The 24,780-nt window shown below is 33.4% G+C and overlaps 1 protein-coding gene across 1 annotated transcript in view; it reads right to left on the bottom strand.

Moving 5' to 3' along the window:
• LOC124543301 overlaps positions 1-24,780 on the bottom strand; it is a 33,629-nt gene that overhangs the window by 2,427 nt on the left and 6,422 nt on the right. Inside the window, exons 3-7 of the mRNA XM_047121482.1 lie at positions 22,501-22,824; positions 20,806-20,925; positions 5,495-5,689; positions 3,354-3,497; positions 1,234-1,362 (exon numbers count right to left, since the gene is read on the bottom strand). Coding sequence (XP_046977438.1) covers positions 1,234-1,362; positions 3,354-3,497; positions 5,495-5,689; positions 20,806-20,925; positions 22,501-22,824 — 912 coding nt within the window. The remainder of the gene's footprint in view (positions 1-1,233; positions 1,363-3,353; positions 3,498-5,494; positions 5,690-20,805; positions 20,926-22,500; positions 22,825-24,780) is intronic.

The raw sequence follows: 24,780 nt of genomic DNA, 5'->3' as shown, positions 1-24,780 counted from the left end.
TATATAGCTCAATAGCTAGTGCAGAATTATATTCGCAAACACTAAGTGATATATAGAATCTTCTATCAATTCCTTATAATTGCCGGGTATGACTAATATACAAACATTGACAAAAAGTGATTTCTTATAACATCAATGCAACTGACCCTGATACCTAAGATGATACGACCCTTATATACAGTGATACATCAACCTTTTAAACTGAAAACCAGCAATACTAAATGTTTCTGTTTGAGGGTAGAATATAATTATAATGATTGGGCTTGCACATACCAATAAAATGAAATCGAGCATATGTAAGCATTTGTTTACCGACCCGCCTATTGCTCTCTCATATCTAACCACTAAACCCGTAAATGAAAGCAAAGCCGAAGTAATAAATACTTCTCAGTCCATGAAGTGAAATAATACCAACCAATGATATTGTATTTCAATAAACGAATGAAGCCACAAAAAGCATTGATTAGAAAAACTGCATAAAAATAAACCATTATTCATTTCTCGCAATTTAATCCAAATGCGAGTAGAAATATCTAAAGGCATCATCTAACCAGTTATTAAATAATCCCCCTAAAGTCGAATCGATAGCTTTTTCATTTTCAGACAACTTGTGCCATCACAGGTTGTGCAATAGTTGAGCATAACACGCAGTTCTTTCATTTGCATTTACTAATGTATTGCTCGGCTATCATCTGTTACTCTGTGTGGTACTAATGAGGAAATACCCTAATGATTTGGATAGTGGCAGGAATCTATTGTCAAGTAATTTGTGTACCGGTCTCTAGTCTTAATCTTATAGAAATAGATACGTTTTCAATTAAAATTTTGTACATCTTTACTTATAACGTTACGTTAGGTTTTTTGTAATTAACTAAGCTGTGTTCTCCGTGATTAACTAAAGGCCGGCCTTATACCTAAAGCTAGAGGCTTAAAATGTATATAATAAAATAAATTTAAAAATATTGAGGCATTATTTAGTAGATTATTGTACCTAATATTGAGGTGATATGGCTTTATATGGATAAAGTTGCTAGGACTAAGCTATCTAAGTTACACTTTAATTGATGTTGTCTGACTTACAGAAATAGTTTTAATTTAAAAAAGAAATAAATTGAGATGCATATCTAAATTTATTTGTTCATATAAAATTAGATGTGCGTCTAAATTTATTTGTTTATTTCTTAGGTATATACTTTATATCTGTGCAAGTTTAACTTGCACATAAATACTCACATCTAAAATCATACAATCGTGTCGACATTGTCTGCTTTGTGTAATCTCATCGAAATTCCTTCTCTTCTTACGATCATCTAAATCGGGAGGTCCATACTTAAAGTTACTTTTAAAAACTCCTACTATATTCTGTAAAAAAAAATGTTTACATCACTTTTTTTTAAATCTATATTATTGTTATAAATGTCATAACCAAACTCTCTTATAACCAAACCGTTGAATTGAATATAATGAAAATTGGTATGAAGCAAACTTGAACTCCAAGAAGGCTATAGGCTACTTTTTTTCTGAGACATGACAACCAACATCCTAAAACGCGAGTGAAGCCGAGGGCGACTACTAATATTATATGTATAAAGCTCGGGCCACTTAATGCAAGTCGGTAAAATAAGATTTCATATCAAAAGAAAATAAGTATTTTTTCGGCTACGAATGCTGAAATTCTTGGAATTCTCTGCTTCAATAATCACTCTATTTATTCATGACTGCCATTTAAATCAGTTGCATAGTTTCAAACACATATCGTGAGCGACTTTGTTTTATACTGTACAAATATAATTTAAAAAATCCTAATAGGTGTGTTCTTGTTGACATCAATAAATTCCTCGATTCAGTAACTTACACTCGTTAACAGAGATGTATAGTACGACACAACTTAGATGTAGCATCGGCAAAATTCGTTAAACCGATCACATCCGAATCAAGTACGCTATCCCAAATTATCAATATTTATTTCTTATGTGAATATGATCTTTACACAAACACAACAACTTGTAATATCGTATGACCTAACATATTCGTCAATTTGACACGTCGATTTACATGCACTTGCTTTCTCGGGTTAAACTGACGCGAGAATCTATAGCGACGAATAGCGCGATAGGGAGCTATTTCTATTGGACGTGTAAATCAGCGGTAATCGATTTTATTAACGTTGTCGATGCTACATCTAAGTTGTGTCGTACTATACCTGCCTATACAGACATCTACTTTAGAGTGTCTCCTACATAGTATTCCGCCAATGTGGCTGAAATTCGGTCGGCAATAATTTCGTTATCTAAGTGGTGACCGATATGCTAATTGCCTTAACATGAGAGCAAATGGGAATCCTAACTAATATAATACATGTGAAAGTGTGTTTGTTTATTGTATTATTTGAATCTTTCTCGTCTTAAATATTAGACTTATTATCTTGCAATTTTCGCAATGTCTTTAAGAGTACAAAAGAGGTATAGGGTACGCAACATGTGTCATCTCTTTCTCACATATGGGTGAAGCCGCGGGTGGAAAAGATACGAAATAATAACTTTGTAACCGTATTTAAAAAATCATGCCTGATCAATGGGATCTCATTTAAATATTTATTTTATTCTGTTTTTTAGTATTGGTTTTTGCAGCGACAACAGGTACATATGTCTATGTATGTCTTCTGCGAGTATTTCAAGTGTCTATGACGGTTTATGAGACACATTAATAGGTACTCAATAGTATTATGGTACTTGTTTAATGGAATATCGAGATATTCAAACAGAATTTAGCTTCAATGAAAATTAGAACTGATACATCTAGCATGATAACCTTGAAATACGTTTATAGTAACGCTGCAGTAATTTCATTTAATACCGAATGAAAGGACGCAAAGTTGGAATATACCTTCAGTATTAATTAATGTATCGTTATTAAATATATTGACTTGGTAGGACTTTCTGAAGGCATTTCCGTGTTCTCTCCTCAAGGGAAAAGGAGATTTTAGCCCAGCAATGGGAAATTTACAGGCTGTTATAGTACGACACAAATTAGATGTATCATCGGTAAAATTCGTAAAACCGATCACAACCGAATTAAGTAAGATATCCCAAATTGTCGATATTAATTACTTATGTGAATATGATCTTTACGCAATCGTAATAACATGTAACATCGTATTACCTAATAGATCCATCAATTTGACACGTCGACTTACATGCACTTGCTTTCTCGGGTTGAAATACCGCGAGAATCTATAGCGACGAATAGCGCGACAGGGAACTGTTTCTATTGGTTATATGCTACATCTAAGTTGCGTCGAACTATACTATTATACTTTATAGTAAGAGATTAAAATGTATCCGTAAACTTACATTTTGCAAGATATACTTAGCTATCACTTTTGCTTGAATAATGACAACTGTAATGAGAGTTAGGAACATCCATAAAAACGCTACAATCTTTTGCGATGCGTCCTTTAACTTATTCATGTCCTTCAGTTTATTGAAAACAGCTGTCTGTAAACAAATGGTTTCATAAACGTTAAAAAATCAAACAAACAAATTTGCAAATTATGATTTACATGACAAATCTGTTCGAAGGACTAGTGTATCGAATTATTAAATTATGAAAACAGTTATATTTTTGATAAATTGTCACGAATGGTTATTTTATATAAGGATTATTTTGATTTCGTATCTCATTATTGGGCTCATGATATTTTAGGCTCTTCACTCATTATTTGGTTCCACAAAAACAATAACAGAAAAATTGTGGTACCTATTATGTGAGTGCTTTAAAGTTAGCGCGGTAATAATAACATTGACAATTTGACACACTCGTCCTCATAATAACTAACTTATAAGGCTGCAAATTTTGTTCCGAGGTTCCATTTAAGCCCCGATTCAGGCCACAAAAAAGGTTTTACTGTCAAAAAGTTCTCCAAAGCAGCCCCAAGTTTGGAATTTAGCAGTGTTACTGTCGCGTTTCATGAAAAACATAATGGAGTCTGAAACCGCTCTGTCGTATAGATTGCCATCTAATTATATAATTAAAATTAACGAATGGAGCGCGCACGTGTTTTTGAGCACACAGTCGAGAACTGTATCATCAATTATGCAGTTGGTTAACCTCCGTTTGGAGTTGCTGCCGTGACCGAAATCGTTCTAGGAATATCAATATCAGGTTTAAGGATATTTTAGATGCAGTAGTTGGCACCGCATTGACCGCGTAAGAAATGGCTTACAGTGTACGTGTCTGAGAGCTGGCAACTATTTAACACCAAGAGTTCCTTTATGGCATAAAATGTTTTAGTGATATAAACATAATAAAGTAAACGATAAAGCTATAAAATTCTAGGATAAAACTCAAATTAGTAGATGTGGGAATAATAAAATAAAACTAGTAGCTGGTAAAAATACAGAATCAAACTTATTTGTAATCTTTTTTAAACACTCATATATTCAATATTTTAAAAGGAACCTCTTAGAGTTCATTTAGTAATAAGAAGTAATAAACACATCACTTAATTAAAAAAAAGTACTTCAACGACATTCAGTTGTGAAATAAAATATAAAAGTAGCTTATTATGCAAGCTAACGCAACCTGAGTTTTCAGTACTCGTATGAAGGCTCCATTCAAACTGTATACAAAACAGTTTCCTACTTTAATTTCCTGTATCAAACTCCTCAGCGTCTATGATGCCCTAGTACTAGTCGGTAGCGCGTATAAAAATACTTCACAAAGAGAGAAAAATATTTACTATCTTACTTGGTCATTATAAGATATATTCACAATAAAATTAAAAATATTAAAAAAATAAATAAACATAATACGAAATTGTTTCATGTGTATATTTCCTTACGTTATTTGTTTTAAGTAATTAAAAGAAAGCCAGTCAAAGAAATTGCGGTAATGAAAGTTCGTAGTTCGCAGTGTAGTTTTATCTTTTTGAATTTTACAAATAAAATTAACCATTGTTTGTAAAATATGAGAACAAAGTTGAATAGCATCATGAAATTATGTTAATTTAGTACACAAATAATTGTATGAATATAACAATAACTAAAGGATTATAGTGTCTGGTTGGTTTTAAAGTGTACCCTGCCTGGATAGTTTTACACACACGTCATATTCAACTGCCTAATATCAGTTATTTCTATTGGAGCATCTAACTTTGGACGGTGAGTGGGCGAGTGTAATTTAACTTGACCAGTATTTCAGAAATTAGAAGTTTATATTTAAATTTTCAATTAAACTCCTATATTATGTTCCGGATTATGTATCCAGAAAAAAATAGGAATATGTTAAGAAATATAATCTGCACTATAAAATAAAAGTAATATTTAAATAAAATATTTGTGATTCTATCTACTTCGACTTTTAAAAACAGTTCGACATTCATCAACTACGAATTCCACTCGTTTACCAAAAAAATTCACACTCCCAGAACTTGGTTCTAGATTTTTCCTGTCTTGGACTTATAGACCAAAAATTATAGACTCGTAAGACTCACCCATATAACAATTGGCAACATCACCCAAATACACTTCCAAAATTGCGTAGGCTTAAAACCAAGCCAGAAGTGTATATCGGTCGAGTATCTTTGAACTCCGTACAGCCACATCACAATAGCCACCTTCATACCACCCAAGTAAAGACTGCATGTGTTCAGCCCGTACATAATGCCCATGATTTTCTGTGTCGTCAACTGCAACGAAAAAATGAACTAAATAAATCATGTCTGTAATCTAATCATCAAATATTTTAATACTTAATTATATGTGTTGTGTATTTGTCGTTAATTAACGGTTTGAAAATTTCCTATAGCTAAGCAAAAGATTTCTTTAGTGAACGAAAAATATTTAGAGCTCATAACTCCATGCTTTATACATAGTTAGATGGTAGATACAGACATCCTGAAATTTCGTCAAACACATACATCATGTTTTTCCATTCTTGCCAAGCACAAAATAAGTTCTCACAACATTTTGAAACCCAACTTTCAAAGTCAAAAATTGTAAAAGCGAGGTGATAAGGTTTTTAATCTATTTTGCAAATATTATTATCACAATTTCATGACACTCTTACATTTCACGATCATATTCGGTGAAGAATTTCGAGTTTCTTCTCAAATAATAGCTCTACAGGCCTCAATAAATCTGTTTTCACTCTTTTTTTTTTATTTTCTTTTGTATAACATGAGCAGTATTTTCCATTGATATCTTATTAATACAATGTTTATTTGCTTCTGTATTTTATTTTGCTCTATTCAATATTATAATGAAAGCATATGTTTTCATTCATAAGCTCGCTTGCTTGAATAGGTCATTAATTCGAAACGATAAATAAAAAGATGCATTCGTTTAATTATAAATAACATTACCATAAATTTATCTCTTCGACCAATTAGTGCATCAGGCAAACGAAAAAATATATTCGCCAGAGGAGTCAATTAACGCTGGCATAGTTTTGCATCGACGAAAATTATGAAAGCGTCTTCTAGTTACAAGGCGAAATTGTGACATAAAATAATTAAGTCAATTAACTGGTGGATTAATTAAATTATTCCACATCAACGCATATTTAAAATTATTGAAGAATATCTCAGGATAAAGTTCGGGTAAAACCACACATCCAATTAATTTGGTAATTCATTTTTACGAATATCTTGAAATAAAAGTACCCGTAATATTCACTTATAAAACTTCAATATGTGTTAATATACTTTTTAGTCCATTTTTATGGCAATAGATGAGTTTATTACAAGAATAGAATAGAACATAATAACTAAATCTATAACAATTACTTGTCAAAAAAAATTATCATTATAATCTACAAAACAATAGTATCGTGGTAAACAAAAAATAAACATATTGCAAAAATAATAGAATATATTTGCGTAATATAAATTTCAAAATACCAAATTATAAAACCAAATATTATAGAGGGTATAAAAATTCTAAAATAGTCCTATCCACATTGATATTAATTGCGAAATATTTATCCAATCACGGAGCAATGAGAAAATTGATCAGCGGCAATATTTCACAGACATAGTCCCGGAAGTGACAGGAATTTTTTGGGAAGAATTATGTCTATTCGCTTGACGAAGAACGCTCCGACGTGATTTTTCCACGAAGACTTTTTATGGATCTGAGAATATCACAGAATACTTACTACTAGTCTCTATCCGGAAACATGTATGTTTTCTCGGTACTCTTCGAGCATTACGTGTAATCCGCCCACTTTCGCTCTAAGTAAAATATAACATAAGAATAATCAAGTTCATTTTGCAGGAATTAACTCCTACATCTTAAAGATAAACTTTTCTTGAGCCATAATTCCTACGACCTTGAGGCGGATGTTTATATAATAAAGAATATGTTTTTACAAACCTTTAAACGTGTAGGTTGTGAAATTTCATAAACATTTTCCTTTTTCTTTAGACATTTTTCGCCCTAGAGTATTTCATGTTTTTATTTTTATTTTGTAAGTAATAATTTTCTGAGATGCCGATGCAGCCTTATAATCTGACTGGTGGGTAGCAAACAACATTAAAGTACTGCGCCTCGTAATAATCTAATACAAGTTTTTATAGTATCTGGCTTCAGAACTATCACGCTATCGCTTTTGCATCTGGTTACAAATTCTACTTAAAAGTAATGCATTTATCAGTGTAAGGTTATAATGATATGTGTCACGTGTATGCAAGAGACGAGATAGGGTATTAAATAGTAAGAAAACCAAGTAAATTTCATTATCCTATCATGTATGACTACATCACGCGTTTTTGTCGTATATATGTGTCGCCGTAAAATTATAAATACCGTCAGATTATAATCTATCTCGCGAGATAAGAAACTACATATAACATACTGCTTAAAATTTAATGCATTATTATTTGTTAGTTTGTATGTAGTATATTGAAGTATATTTTATTTGAATTATAAAATGGAAATTGGTCCTTTACTTTGGTTTCTTATACAAAGCCTAAATAAGAATATGTATTTACATACACTATAAGCGGTTCATTAATTTAACCACAAAAAAGTTATACTTAGTATTATTGTGTTCCGGTTTAGGTATTCATCCAAAAATAAAAAAAAAGTTATTACTTATCTGTATTATAAATGTGAAAGTAGCTCTGTCTGTGTGTCGCTCTTTCACGATCGAACCGCTGAACGGAATTTGATGAATTTTGATGTGAAGCAAACTTGAACCCCCAGGAAAGGACATAGGCCACTTGTTTTGCCTGACACATGATAACCAAGCTCGTAAACGCGAGCGAAGCCGCGTGCGACTACTAGAAATTAATAATCTGACGTTTGGAACAAATCATTGAATTCCTCAAACGTTTTCTACCATCTGTATAATATTTTTGTAACATTATGTGACCCGAGCGCAATTGAACATAAGCTGAAAATAGGAGCGCGGCGAGTGTGTGGCTCATACTTCAGACACGCTTGGATGGATGGCTTGTGGTATTTAGCCTGCTTGAAATATACGAATTCATTTATCATAAAATTGTTTTATACGCGGACAATTTCACGTTTGTTCATCTAAAGTGAATTGTTTGGGATGTAATGACTTCCAATTGCGTGTACAAATATATACTTGATTATTTTAAAATAAAAAGACTGCAATAATTGTGATTATTAATTATCAATACTAATAACTCTGTATGTTTGTCTCTCTGTCATGACCACACCACAGAATCGAATTTGATAAAATTTGGTACGAAGCAAGCCTGAACTTCAAGGTACAGGCTAATAGTTTTGTTATGCCTTAGACCTACCGATAAACCCAAAAAACAGGAACGAAGCCGCAGGCGAATGCTAGTTAGCTAGTAAACTATTTAATTTGAAAGGATAGTGTTACAGTGAGTGTCGTAAGATTACCATTGAATAGGTTTTTTTAATGTTTAATGTTTGTGTAACGTATAATAAAAAAAATAATGTATATGTATATTTTAGGTTTCTATACTTTTCTTCCACGTAAACAACTATGCCATATTTCCGTGCTGGAGTTTTCGTTAGAAAGGAATACAAATTCGTCCCTCCATGTATTAATGTACGGTATGTGTTAAAATAGATCTAATCGCAATCTAAGCGACATATCTTATTGCAGTTGATTGCTAGTTAGAGAATGAGTTATTAATATCCTTACAGATAAAAGTGCGGACGCAGGTATTGAAATAAAAATGAGCCTTATAAAAAGAAAAAGTACTCTTGACTGGGAACGGTAAAGTTTAGCAATTAACGAGATAAAACTCCCGACATCAAACATTGTATTGCATCGCGAAAACATTATTTCATTTTACTTTAAAACTGTTGACATAATATTGTAGAAACGATTGTTAATAAAATTTCAGAACAGAACAGTGTGATTTTCGGTAAGCTGACCAAAACCGAGGAACGCGATGCTTACTTCGGATAATCCGCGATAGCTGATTCATTCACTTCATTCACTCATTCAATGAATTCTTTAATGAAAAAAATGTAAAAACGAAATCGGTATTGATATAAAACAAATATTTTATGTCATTATTTGGTTCTTATGTATTTAATTACGGGTTCACTGTCTGTCTGTCTGGCTATCGCACTTTCACGACCAAACTGCTGAACCGAATTTTAATGAAATTTGGTAAGAGGCAAACTTGACCAACAATAAAAGGACATGGGCTATTTTTTGCACCCTAAAACGCAGTATTTTAGACTGGAAATTTAGAGTTTGAAGAAATTTCTTTCATTCTACGCAGAATTCCAATAATTGCAGAGTATGTACATTACAAATATGACATGCTTAAATAGCGAAGAAGTAAAAGAATTTTGATGAAATTTGGTACGAACAAATGATACATCATTGATTAATGTAGCATTGAAATCCTAAGGAAAAACAAAGACCCATCTAAACACGCTAGCGGAAAGCGTATAACATAGGAGTTCTTGATATTTATCATAAAAACTTAACTTCAATAATTTACCCTCGATTATATTTTTCGACGAAATTGCAATTTATGTGACCTCGGTTCTCATTCTGGAAATTCTGATCTCAACAATGAGCCCCGTGACCAACCGCATAAAAGACCGGAGAGAGTCGATAACGATGAATAGGGAGATTAATCTCAAACCAGGTCGGAATTAGCAGACGCCTTCAAAGTTACTGAAAAGACGATACCGATTCATTTACGTTAAATTGAAAAGTTAATAATGATCAGGAACCGGGCACCGTATGAACTTACTGCACAACAAAAAAATCACGTTAAAACTATTGACTTAATAGAAATCGCCATTGAAGGATTTACGACATGAATAGGATTATGGACTATCTGATTAAAAAGAAAGACTTGCTCTAAATAAATGCGTGCACGAAAAGCGATGGACGATTAAAAGATTAACAAACAATGTTTAGTACAGTACAGTACAGAAACAGCTTGTAAATTTTTCACTAAGGCTAGCGACTCCTCTACTTTTAAGGAGAAGGTTTGTAGCATATTCCACTACGCTGCTCCAATGCATGTTGTTAGATACATATGTGGTAGAATGGTGTTGAAATTAGACACATAAATATTTCTAAGCGATGTTTTTCTTGTGTTTCACTGCCGAGCTAAAAATAAATTGTAAACACAGATTAAGCACATTAAAATTCAGCGGTTCTTGCCTGGGTTTGAACCTGCAATCTATCCCATCTCGGCTCACTCATGTTCACAGTGTTGCATGTTTATTTTAATTGAAAACTTCAGCCAGCTTTGGATAAAACTGAACGCGTCTTACGCCTCCGTATTTCGCCGTTTTCCTTTCAAAAGTATTATTTACACAATTCTTAGAAAAACATCCCATTTTCCATTTTTCCGTCAAAACTCTAAGTATGTTATAAGTTTAACAAATCGAAACATATTCCTAATTTTCACGACTCATTACACAAGAGTATTAAATATCGCCAGCATTACTAATTGTGTGATATACTAACCAAAACTTAATTTAAAGGTTGTTCTAACCTTTGATGTATAAATATATTGGCACTCCTTACATTGCCAACGCATTACCAACCTTGGGACCAAGGATGACATTATACTTGCCTGTAGCTAAATTGACTCAGTCAACCTATAAACCGTATCCGGTGTGTTGGTTATCCAATTAATACATTAATGTTCAGGGTTACAGGATATCTTTGGTTTATAATTACAAATAAATACAATTTGTGTTCATAATTAGATTTTATGCGTGGTTATAAAGGGAACCATAGTGCAAAAATCAATGTTTTTGCTCTGATGGGCCGATATACTTGCGATCAAAATTTGTAGAATAATTCATCCCATTGATTAAAATTGATTAAATATATGACAGCATTCGATGTATGAATGTATTTTCTTCATAGCCATGCATGTAAAAAGTTTTAAGTTAACAAACTTCAAAGGATAGCATCAAGACGAAATTATAATCTAAAAATCTTATCTGTTTTCAACCTTGGACTATACAATCAATATAAATTAATCTCCTTAGCAAAAATTTACTGAATAAGTTCGTTACTTAAATCAGTGTTATTAGAAAAATTAAAAACATAATCCAAATTTTCCTAATCTATACCATTGAATAATCTTGACGAAGACTGTACACTGTTATGAACTGCGTTAAAATAACCAACGATCACGTCAGTACATAAAATAATAAATCATTAAAATCAGACCTTGAAAACTCAAATACAAATACTGTAAAACGTTTGCCGAAATCACGGAGCATTACGTAATAAAATCAACTAACAGACAATGAAAACGAGCCGTACCTGACGAAATTGGCTTAAATTCTGCAACCCCAATACGCTGATAGTAGGAAAGGTAAATACAATTTAAGTCGAGTCGCGCAAACCAACACCACTCGAACCTTTGTTCGAGTTCAATGTGCATAACCAAGTAACCTGTGAACCGTTAATGCGTCTCGCCTTTGATATGCGGCCCGTTTTAAGCCAGCGCATATAATTAATTGAGTTCCAAAATTATAATGAGAAACTATTAAAATATCATCCGTACGCTTCGTACAAGGTTCGTTTCAAGGCCACAGATTACATTTTGCGGTATTATTATATTCAAAATTTCATGCTTTGTGTTTAAATGATGTAAATTTATAATTAATAAAATATTTTGTGAACTAAAGTTAAACGGGCTTAAATAATAGTTGTATTCGCGTTGCACACTATTCAACCAAACTTCTAAAACATATTTACATAATGCTTTAGTGTATTCGGTTAATCGTACGTTTGTATTATGTAGAGTTAATAAACAAGCTTAAGAGTTGAAGCATTTTCTATGTTTAAGTAGATTTTATTTTATTTATTTATTTTTTTTATAAAAATAATGTTCCTAATTTTATCGTGATCTAAGGTTAAGTAAATACACATTACTTGCAGGTATTTACCGAGCACGGATACTTCGGTAAGTACCCTCCTGCCACGAGTGTGGTGCGCCAGTGGACACGGAGTACCACACCCTGTACGAGTGTGCTGCGTGGCCTAGAGGCCCATCCTTGCAGCGACTATTGGCGGAGACCTCTCGCTGCCGAGTGTTATTAACGCCATGCTCGGTAGCGAGATATGCTGGTCAGAGATGCGCTAACCGCGGAGCGGAAGAGGAAGAAGAATGCCGCCGCGAACTCGCTCCGCAGAAGACAACCGGGGAGTAGAAAAAAGTGCTACGCGCACTCTTCTACCCCCACCTCAATAGGCGCCCCAGGGACCAGAGGGGACTCTGTACCCTGGGAATCCCCCTTAGGTGTTGGAGACCCGTAATGCATGCGTAAGCGATCCCGTAGCGACCGCCGATAGACGGAGAGGGTACCGCTGGTTTTTTAGTGGTAAACCCGGCATGCTTGGGCGCTCGGCTTCCAGGGCTTCAGGTAGTCCATACTTTCCATCACGTAGGGGATGCGCGTAAAACGTTTTTCAAGCGACATAAAAAAGAGATACACATTTCTTAAAAAATACACATTGATAGGGTGTTACTACGTATTTTACTTCCACGATTATATGCACTTATGAAAATAACCAACCAAAACCAATTTTTTTTTTATTCAAAAGCGCATGAAGTCACATGCATATAGTTATTCTATAAATACAACAGCAAAAGCATCAAAAAGAGAAGTACAAAAAGAACGATAAAGCACATAAAAACTTAATAGTGCTTGCCGAGATTAAAAAAGAAACTACGACTACCAAAAAACAGACTACTGAACTACTGAGGCGATACGCCATTTTAATTATCATCATAAATAAAACGAAGCACTTGTTTACATTGAACAAATATCAAAATCCGAATAAATATAACGTAACGTTATATCGATACAATAAAGTGTACTCCGAATATTCGCAGCGTTATTTAAACAACGTTTGCACGATTCATCGCTGAGCGTAACATTGAACTTAGCGAGCTGTATTTCGTAGTAAAATTGAATAATATTGCTAGCCTTGACTGATTATTGCGTAAATATATTTACAGTATTCCAATAATTACAAACGTAAAATTTATATTTACAATCGACGAATTGAAATGCATATACATTCCGAGTGTTTGTTTATCAATATTAAATTAAAGATTTATATGTTTTAATTAACTACATTTACTTGTGAATTATTTATGAAACATATATACAATAAATTATATATGTCTATCTGTTTATGTAACTAGCGAACCGCCCCGGCTTCGCACGGGTGCAGTACTGATATACTAACAATCATAACTAAAACTAATATACTACAGAATTTGTTTATTTACGACATCACATTACAAACTTCTAAAACTATAAGTGTTTCTTTTCTATATTATAAATGTATTATATAAAAAAAACTTTTCTCTCGAATCATTCTATCTATCTAAAAAAACGCATCAAAATCCGTTGAGTAGTTTTAAAGATTTAAGCATACATTGGAATATAAGGACAGAGAAAGCGACTTTTTTTATGGAATAGGTTGGTGGACTTACACATGGGCCATCTGATGGTAAGTTGTCACCATCACCCATAGGCAATGACGCTGTAAGAAATATTAACTATTCCTTACTATTCATTCCTTAGTTACACTGGCTCACTCACCCTTCAAACCGGAATACAACAATACTATGTACTGTTGTTTAGCGGTAGAATATCTGATGACTGGGTGGTACCTACCCAGGCGGGCTTGAACAAAGCCCTACCACCAAGTATATGTTTTATACTATGTCGTCATATCACTTCATAATGATATCACTTTTTGACACGTCACGAACAAATTCTACATCGAGTTTCGATTTCGTACAAAGAAACGCGCCAAGGATACGTTGTCTCTGGATTCCTGGGGACATATGCTTTTGTATAACGGTAAAAGATTTTAAGAGCTGAGATAGCCCAGTGGTTAGAACGCGTGCATCTTAACCGATGATTGTGGTTTCAAACCCAGGAAAGCACTACTATATATATGTGCTTAATTTGTGTTATAATTCATCTCGAGCTCGGCGGTGAAGGAAAACATCGTGAGGAAACCTGCATGTGTCTAATTTCATCGAAATTGTGCATTCCACCAACCCGCATTGGAACAGCATGGTGGAATATGTTCTAAACCCTCTCCTTAATGGAAGTGGAGGCCTTTATCCCTGCAGTAGGAAATTTACAGGCTGTTACTTTTTAAAAGATTTGACATACCGCTACCGTCTCGCAAAGGGCGGCTTTTGAGGCAAAAGCCGTGTCGAAAAATGTTGTATTCGAAAAACGATGGAATTATCGCATATTTATATAAAAGCAGATTACTGTACAGTTATTATATTTAAGCTCATTTTCGTTTAAAATATAAAATCCAATTCCAATATTTTAACCGATTATAGAGTTATTAATTCCTTTTGAAGTGAAGACTTACTTCACTGTACAGTATAAAACAAAGTCGGTTCCCGCTATCTGTCTGTCCTTGCGTAGGCTGAGATTTTTAAAAGAACGCAAGGAGTATATTTTTAGGAGATATCTCTTGTAGTTTTAGAGGTTTCTAATGTTATCTCGCTTACAAACACATATTTTTTTCGCTTACATTGCATATTCTGGCCGAACTCAATGAAATAGAACAAAATAATGTATAACAGTATTGTACACCTCAAAAATGTCCATAATTTTTTTTCGACCGGCATGCCTATCTCTTAGGGATAATCCAGATTAACCATTTTTTATTCCATACTTTTATGAGAAACTAGAGACCCGCCCGGCTTCGCCCGATTACAATGCATCAGCATTTCATGCATTGACCACAATATTGTAAGACATTCTTCAGTGTATTTAGTATCAACTAATCTAAGTCAATATTGTGCATGTATTATACATAAATTCCTCTTGAATCAATCTACCTATTAAAAAATCGCTAAAAATCCGTTGCGTAATTTTAAAGAAGCATACGTAAGGACAGACAGCGGTAAGTGACTTTGTTTTATAGTGTGTAATGATAATGACTGAATAACGAAGTGATTTTAATCAATAAATCATTAATCCTCATCCGACTAAGTACCTTAAATACATTGTACAATGCATTTAATACAGACCAAAATGCCTTTACAGCGCGTAATTTAAATGAATATTTTCGAAAATATTACAGATTTACTGGTGGTAGGGCTTTGTGCAAGCCCGTCTGGGTAGGTACCACCCACTCATCAGTTATTCTACCGCCAAATAACAGTACTTAGTATTGTTGTGTTCCGGTTTGAAGGGTGAGTAAGCCAGTGTAACTACAGGCACAAGGGACATAACACCTTAGTTCCCAAGGTTGGTGGCACATTGACGATGTAAGGAATAGTTAATATTTCTTACAGCGTCATTGTCTATGGGTGATGGTGCCCACTTACCATCAGCCAATCTGCTCGTCCGTCAACCTATACCATAAAAAAAAAACATTTAAAATGCTGGAACTTAGCGGTTTGTATTGTCTAATGACAATAAAAAAAAAACATGTAATAAAATTAGTAGTGTTTGTTTGTAATATTAAAATAGCCTTTTTTTCTCAATTCATATGTATATGTATACATGATACAAATACCAAAATAGCGTTCTTTACTATTTTTGTCTGTCTGTCTGTTTATTTGTTCCAGTTAATCTCTGGAACTGTTGGACCGAATTTGACGGGACTTTCACTGACAGATAACTGATATAATAAGGAGTAACATAGGCTACAATAATATTTTTTTTATTTTTGTTAAATTCAAACGCGTACGAGGTCGCGGGCACGACTAGTTCTATATAAAGTCATTCAGTATTAAATTAATTATCAGCATTGCACGAGGGCGAAGTCAAGGTCGCTACTAATAAATTGATTAATACTTATTTTCCCGATAAACGATTAGATTGAAAAATTCCGGTGCACTTCCATCTCCGTTGCGAAACGGTAGTCAATTTAAATTTATTTCAACACGATTCAAAAGTGTTTTTATAAGCTGACTTGAATTAAAGAATGTTTTAATTTTGATATTGCACGGATATCAATGAGATAACGACTTATCACGACGCTACATGAGATATTCTTATTTTATTATTTTATGCTATTGGTTGGTGGACGAACATATGGGCCACCCGATGGTAAGTGATTATCAGCGCCTATGTCTATAGGCTCTGATAATATAATGGCGCTGTGAGAAACATTAACCATTTCTTTCAACGACAATGCGCCACCAACCTTGGGAACTAAGATGGTACCTTTTTCCCTTATGCCTGTAGTTCTCATTCACCCTTCAAACCGGAATACAACAATACTACTACTGTTGTTTAGCGGTAGAATGTCTGACGCGTCGGTTATACCTACCCAGACTAGCTTGCACAAAGCCCTACCACCAGAAGCTTAGCAAAAGTATTAATAAAATATAATTTGTCTTTGTCGTTCTAATAAATAGTACTAATACATATTCTATAATTTATCTTTAAAGAAGATTATATTCGCAACAAAACGACCTTAGGGTAAAAAAATCCCAAAGAAAACAAAACACATACGAAAGCTATGACATATGTAAACATGTGTCCCGATGAATATGTTAGTAGCCTACGTTTTATATTCAAGGTAGCGTTGCTCTTCATGTGGGATTCGATCTTAGCTTACGTTCCCGGCCGATGAATTTTTCGAGAGAACGCTGAATTGTTTATCACCAACTTGAGTTGTTCGAAGGTAAAGTATTCCAAGTAATTTGCTATCGGCGCTGTTGGATTCTCGGCGAGTTCATTTTTTAATGTTATGTCGTGTTTATATAACGTCCTAATAATTATGTGTTCCTATAATTTAGCTACCTTTTAAAGTATATTTAAGATGTATGACACTTATAACAATGAATGCAATGTCTAACTTGTTTTGGTCATTGATCTCTGCATTGATGGTTTGAAGTAATTATGGTCGAATGAAAATCTAACCATATCACATAGCCAATGTATAATAAATATTAATAATTCTTCGAATAGTCTGCCGACTTAGGAAACTGAGATATCGCGTTCCCCATGCCATTAGTATGTAACTCATCATGGCTCATTCGCCCTTCAAAGTAGCAAACAACAATGCTAAGTATTACTTTTTGACGGTAGTATGTACAATAATTTGGATGTATCTACCCCGCTATGGCTATGCTCCAAGTCTACCACCACACCAATTATAGACATCTTGTTGAAATTTTACGCAATCGTTTTTTAACTTAGATTTGTATTTTTTGAACTATACATATGTATATAAGACACTCTTAGTACAAGGCTTGAATAACGTTCCAATAAAATTGACTAATTGAGTCAGATGGCAGAAAAGAAAAATCCTTGAATTACGCGTATAAAATTTTCTCACTACTTGAGACTAGCATTTTCCGAACGAAAACTATTTATTCCCTCAAGGAAGATCATTTACGACCTTCAGTGGCAGGTGGGCTACCTCGACTTTATACTTATTTAAAACTACGAAACTTTTTCAATTTATTATTCGAGATGTAGTTTTAGTAGCTGAAGGATTTCCGGCTCCGATTTTAATTGACTCGTTGTACTTTCGAATTATCCATTACGCAGTATAGGCAACAAAAATCAAAATCAAAATCAACTTTATTCAAGTAGGCTTTTACAAGCACTTTTGAATCGTCATTTTACAATTAAGTGAAGCTACCACCGGTTCGGAAAGTACATTCTACCGAGAAGAACCGGCAAGAAACTCAGTAGTTACTCTTTTCCAACATTATTAAGTCATGTTAGTTAATACAATTATTTAAATTACTATATCCTGCTTGGAAGTCATCAGGTATTAACTCCACGTTTTTTTATCATCTATAAAATATTTTATCGAATAATATATAACAACTGCGTAGAAGTCAAAATTAAGAAATTCATTTATAATAATTGTAATTAAATTACTGCAGACATACATATATTGTATGTTGTTATCGTGTTCTAGAGTGGAGACCGCGTCTCGGCAAATGTAACGGACGTCTTCAGGCACGGTGGAGTGACGATTTACGCAAGACAAGCACGAGCTGGATGTAAATAGCCGAAGAAAGACCAAAGTGGCGTGCATTTGGAGAAGCCTATCTGATGATATATCTCCTATTTTAAAGAGAATGATCTTCATTCGTGGCAGAATAAACATATTTAAGTTAGATAAGGATAAAGACATGTACTGCTTAGAGGCCCCGACACTGTTAATCCAGCCCTGTTGCGCTGGGACGATAAGGTTATTTTATAACTATCTCTCTGTATAATTCGGTCAGCTCACACTTTAATTACAAGCGATTTGATACGTTTAAATACTCATAACATTATAATAAAATGAAACACTAAATCGAATTCGAATAAAATGTTATTAGGTATTTATTACGCTGAATGCCATTACATGTCGGACGAACTTTGGATGCTGTAATCGATATTATTGTTTTGAAAATGTATTCGATGTGGATAAAATGCGAACAATTTCATCAGTACCGTACACACACACACACACAACATTCTTGCTTCAAAACCAACAGATATAACCCGGATAATGTAAGTTGTGAATACATTTAAAAATCGAATAAATTTTAAAAACTTATATATCTTCTAGTATGCTTTTAGAAGCACTTGTTCATTTCACAGAATTAAATTAAATGTAACATTTACATTGAAAATTGAATAAAGTATTTTATATATGTAGTTTTATACGAATATATCACGTAGTAGCAGGGCTTTTTTCCCATATTTATAGGTATCAATAAAGTAAACAGTAACAAAGCAGTAATATGTTTCGTTAGAACTGTGAGCGAACCAGTGTAACTAGAGCCACAAGGGACGTTGCATCTTAGTCACAAAGTTCGATGACGCATCGAAGTTGTAAGAAAAGGTTATTCTTACGGCGCAATAGTCTATATACTAGTCCATCTATCGATAGTATTAAAATAGCAGAACTATTGTTAATAACAACAACAACAGCATGTAAATTTCCCACAGCTCCTCCTCTCCCTTTGAGGAGAAGGTTTGGAACATATTCCACCATGCTGTTCTCATGCGGGAATAGACAAGTGCAGATTACCTCATGATTTTTTCCTTCACCGCCAAGCACGAGATGAATAATAAACACAAATTAAGCCATGGATATTCAATGGTGCTTGACAGGGTTTGATCACGCAATCATCGGTTAAGATGCACGCGTTCTAACCACTGGACATTCGGCCACTGAATTGTAAATACATCGCTTGAAATGCGACTTAAAGCGCTTTTCAATGAACAGTATATATTTTGTAAAGCGTGATGCACGCTCATGCAAGTGTCAGTCAAGTCCATCGGTTGTAAATTATAAATGATTGCTAGACTTGTATCGACATTAGACACTCGTTTCAAATGAATGTCAGCAAGCTATACTTTACTTTTAATTTTTCATTCAAAATATAATACATTAATAAATTAATAATTGTATATACTGATTTTGAACTTAGAACGCGTGAAATGTTAACTAATAATTAGTTTATAATATCATTAGATATTTCTAAAATCTCTCAGCGAAATTAACAGCAGTATCAATTGATATCACAATAACTTGCTGATATCTAAAAAAATGCAAAAGTATACATGTATTTAACAAATTGCCAAAAGATCTGGAGCGATTAAACGGCATTTCTTATTTAGTAGAATATTATGGACCATCAATGATGTGTACTATATATAACATCAACTTAATTACCAACCCAAAATACAATTATCAACCATTTATATTTATGAAATTTGTTACATTACTAATAATAGAGTTCCAGAATGATTGCGTAAGAATTCTAAAAAAACAACTCGCAATATTTACGTCACGGTGACGTAGTTTCGACGTTATTCATCGAAAGTTATTTCTAAATAAAGTAGTGGGTTTAATTAACTGCACCCAATGAAGCTCTTGTTGCTTCATTTCAGCTTCGCCGACATTTCCGTCGCTCAAAATCAATATTACTTTAAGCTTAGTATTTAAATCAACTCGCTGTATTTGTTTATTTAAAACATAATTTTTCAATTATAAATAATTATAGTACGACACCACTTAGATGTAGCATCCGGCAAATTCAATAAAGCCGATTATAAATAATAGCACTCTATCGCGCCAATCGGCGCTATTCGTCGCTATAAATTCTCGCATCAGTTCAACCCGAGAAAGCGAGTGCATGTAAATCAACGTGTCAAATTGACGAATATATTAGGTCTTATGATATTACAAGCTATTACGTTTACGTAAAGATCATACTCACCTAAGAAATGAATATTAATAATTTGGGATAGCGTACTTAATTCGGATGTGATCGGTTTTACGAATTTTGCCGATGCTACATCTAAGTTATATCTTATAAATGTATACAATATCTTTACTTACGAGGGTCACAGCGATTGATAGATTGAAACCCAAAAAACATAACAAGCCGACTATGTAAATATTCTTCACCGCACGGTACTCGCTGTGCAAGAGCCTCGCAATAACTGTTGTGAACATTGCCTGTAAATAAAGGAAATCATATATGTACATATATATTTAAATACGTTATAGCATAACATATAAGTGAACATAGTAAGAACCAAAAAGTAATAAAAATGAAAAAATAGTCAACCTTTTCAGTATCAGTCAAATTAAAACCCAAAACGGCTGAATTGAACTTAATTAATATTGAGAATTTGTTTTAAATTTATGACTATATTTTGCGGAGATACACTGGGTATTATAAGTCTCAATTTTATTATATTAAAACAACTTAAGCCTTAATTTTTAAAATGATTAGATTCAATCTAAGTCTACGTAATAATTAATATAATTTAATCAGGTAACAAAATTTTCATCCCTTCCCAAACTATTAAAATAATACTTTACAATCCGATAACATATTTTATAATTAAAAATATATATATCTATAAATTTCAGAACCAATTAAAAATAATAAATGATTAAAAATATAAGTTTTGTAGAATTAATCCATGATCGTATAGTCCACCAGGATGGAAAGTATTTCGTCACAGTAGCATGCGCAAGCGATCCCGTGGCGTCCGCCGAAAGACGGAGGGGGTACCGCTGGTTTTTTAGTGGGTAAACCCGGTGTGCTTGGGCGCACTCGGCGTCCAGGGCTCCGGAGAGTCCCTCCCCCCCCACTTTCCATCACGTGGAAAAAAGCGAGTTCCAGCGATAAGCGAAAAGTTCCAGCGAGAAAAAATAAAAAAAGAGGATGGAAAATATTTGGATGGAAGCACAACTGTCATTTAAATTCAAATGAAACCTCGTCGAAATTTAAAAAATATACTGTGTGTGTTAATTTTAACATAGAACCTATAATATAGTTTAACATTTCCTTCGTGAATTCGTTTAAAAAAACATTGTATGGTGTATATGACGAAAGTCGATATTGACCGATAACTGACATTATTATTTTGAAGTTGAATTTTATTATATTGAATTTAATTTAATGACGGAGTTCTAAAAAAGTAAGTAAAAATCGTAAATCTTCTCTCGTTGGAAAACTATTTGGAATTATATCCCGCACGCTTCTCTGCTGTTGGCGGATGTTATAGAACTTATTCCGTAACATCTAGTTACACGATGTATTCCTTCGCCGTCAAAGTTACCAATTGTTACCAAAACTTATATAATTTCGAAACGTAATAAATTCCTGCGAAGATTTTTTTTTCAACAGCTAAAGTAGCAATTAATTTTCTGAGCAGCTTTAGGGTGAGTCTATCATACTAGCTCGAAATACTTTTTTAAATTTACTTGAGCAAAAAGTATGTATTTTTTTGCCACATAAAATTTAATGATATTTTAGTCCATTATTTTTAATGACTTGTATCAGGATAGCATCAAAAAAAATTATTCAAAAATATCGTTATCTATATCAAAAAATATTTTAAATTTGAAAAAGTTCCAAAATATAAAAAAATACGTAATAAAAGGATCATAATCGTTTCATTACACAATACACGTTTCACAAAAAAAAAAAGTTTCCCAAGATGGCGACTTACATCGAATAGTAATAAACGAACAGAATTTACAATTTAAAATTCGAACAGTATTTATCATGCAACTTACCAAACAAGCAACTAATGCAGCAGTCAGATACGAATATATATAAAGCACAAATATTTTATGAGCGTCCATGAATTCCGTACTCAGCGGCAATATTGCAAATAGTAGATAGTGAGGGGACTCGGTTATTTTCACATCGACGCAATTCGTTAGCATCAAATAAAGCACTCGAATTATTAGAGATCGAGCGAATGAAGTTACTATGAAGACGACCGCGAATATGAGTACGGCGTTGTCAACCATCGTGTATGGGGACATCATCCCAAAATCATAGACGCCTATTAATCCAACACCAAAAGGATCCGTCACCAGGTTGAAAGCGTTGTGCTGAAACAAGACATAATGAAATAAATTAATATAATAAAAATACATGTATAGTTACATATTATGAGCACATTTATCGAAAAAAAACCGGGCCTGTGCGAATCGGAATCGCGAACTGAGGGTTCCGTACCACGTATATTAAAAATGCGTATATTAAAATTAAAAGAAAAATTGAAGTTTTGATAGATAGATAGACAGACAGACGTACAACGAAGTGATAAGGGTTATTTTTTCCTTTCGAGGCACCTACCCTAAGTAACAAAAGAAACAAATTCTAGTAACCGTAAATAATAATTGATTAACTATTACATACATAGTTCTAAACAATATTTTAAAGTTTTTAACACACCGTACTGGCGTGCAAAATTTTGTTATTTTTCTTTCCTTCAAATATGTTTAATTTTCGCGTTTTCAAGCGGCTTTTTTATTTTCGTGCTTATGATTTTAGCTCGTTTAATTTAGTTAAAAGCTCAGCTTATAGAAGCGCTCTCGTATTGAACGCTTATTCAACGTAATACCATACTATAATAAATTAGTACGAATAGCGTATCAACTTTTCCGTTGCGATTCAAAATACCCACAAAATATTCTCAAAGCCCTATGTAAATATAGGCATAAAATAAAATGTCAATTACACTCAATAGGCCTTCTTAATATAAGGCTTGACTTAAAAAATAAATCATTACAGATGCTCACATGACTACCAACCGACAAAGTTTGAACGAGTAAATACTAAAAATCTAAACATGACAGTCCCGGCAGGGTAAACCGAGCTATCGTACCGCAAACGACAACATCGAGAGGACACCCACACTCTCGATGCTCAGTGAAGCGGCCGAACGTACGCAATTTTAGCATCTATTTTTACGATGGAAATACGCTCAAACAGATTGCCGTACAGTACGACACAACTTAGATGTAGCTTCGACATAATTTGTAAAACCGATCACATCCGTATTAAGTACGCTATCCCAAATTATCAATATTTATTTCTTATATGAATATGATCTTTACAAAAATGTAATAACTTGTAATATTATACGACCTAATATATTCGTCAATTTGACACGTTGATTTACATGATGCTTTCTCGGATTGCACTGACGCGAGAATCTATAGCGACGCATGGCGTCGAAAGGCGCGATAGTGAGTTATTTCTATAAGTTGCATAAATCGGTAGTAATCGGTTTTATTTAATTTATCTATGCTACATCTAAGTTGTGTCGTACTATACACTTATTACATTAAATAACCTTCTATTGCTATAATACAACTAGACTAGCAGTTCAAGCGTAATCTATCTATCCCGTTGATGTGAATAACTCATCAATCAAGAAGCACTTTCGATATTTCTAAAAATATATCTAAAACTATTTTCCTTGGTTCGAGTATTAAATACGTATAAGGAAACTGCGACGTACCACGTCGAGTTATAAATATACTCTAAAGCGAGCGAGGTGACAAATGCTTTTTCAATTAATCATACTTGTATTCGAACTAACATTGGCTCCCAAGATCAATATTGGTTCAACAGTCAACTCCTCTAATACGTATATAATGAGAATTTAACAGCGTTATAGAGGAACAGTTTAAGCTATTTTTTGTTGTAATAAAAATCTACACAGATCTACGACTAAAAATCCAAATATAGAAGAAGAAGAGAAGAGAAATAGGTAATATCTCCTGAGTGACTGATTCATCATCGCCGAGCGTCAAATATTAAAGTTAGGGTCATTAAATTTAGTGAGGAAGATGGTTTTATTGTGTATACATCCACTAAGGAAGGAATTTTGGAAATTTTGTTCCAAAGGGGGTGAAATAAGGGTTGTATGATTGTATGGGAATCCGTTACTTTTTTGGGTAAGAAACATGAAATTTTATTTTTGGGATATTGGTTAAAAATGAGTAGATACGTATTTAAGCTTTTCTAGTTAGTCTGCCCTTAAGGTAGTGAAAAAA

Source organism: Vanessa cardui, chromosome Z, assembly GCF_905220365.1.
Source record: "Vanessa cardui chromosome Z, ilVanCard2.1, whole genome shotgun sequence".
NCBI lineage: Eukaryota > Metazoa > Arthropoda > Insecta > Lepidoptera > Nymphalidae > Vanessa > Vanessa cardui.
Note: the sequence above shows the minus strand (reverse complement) of the source record. Positions and strands in the feature narration are given on the sequence as shown.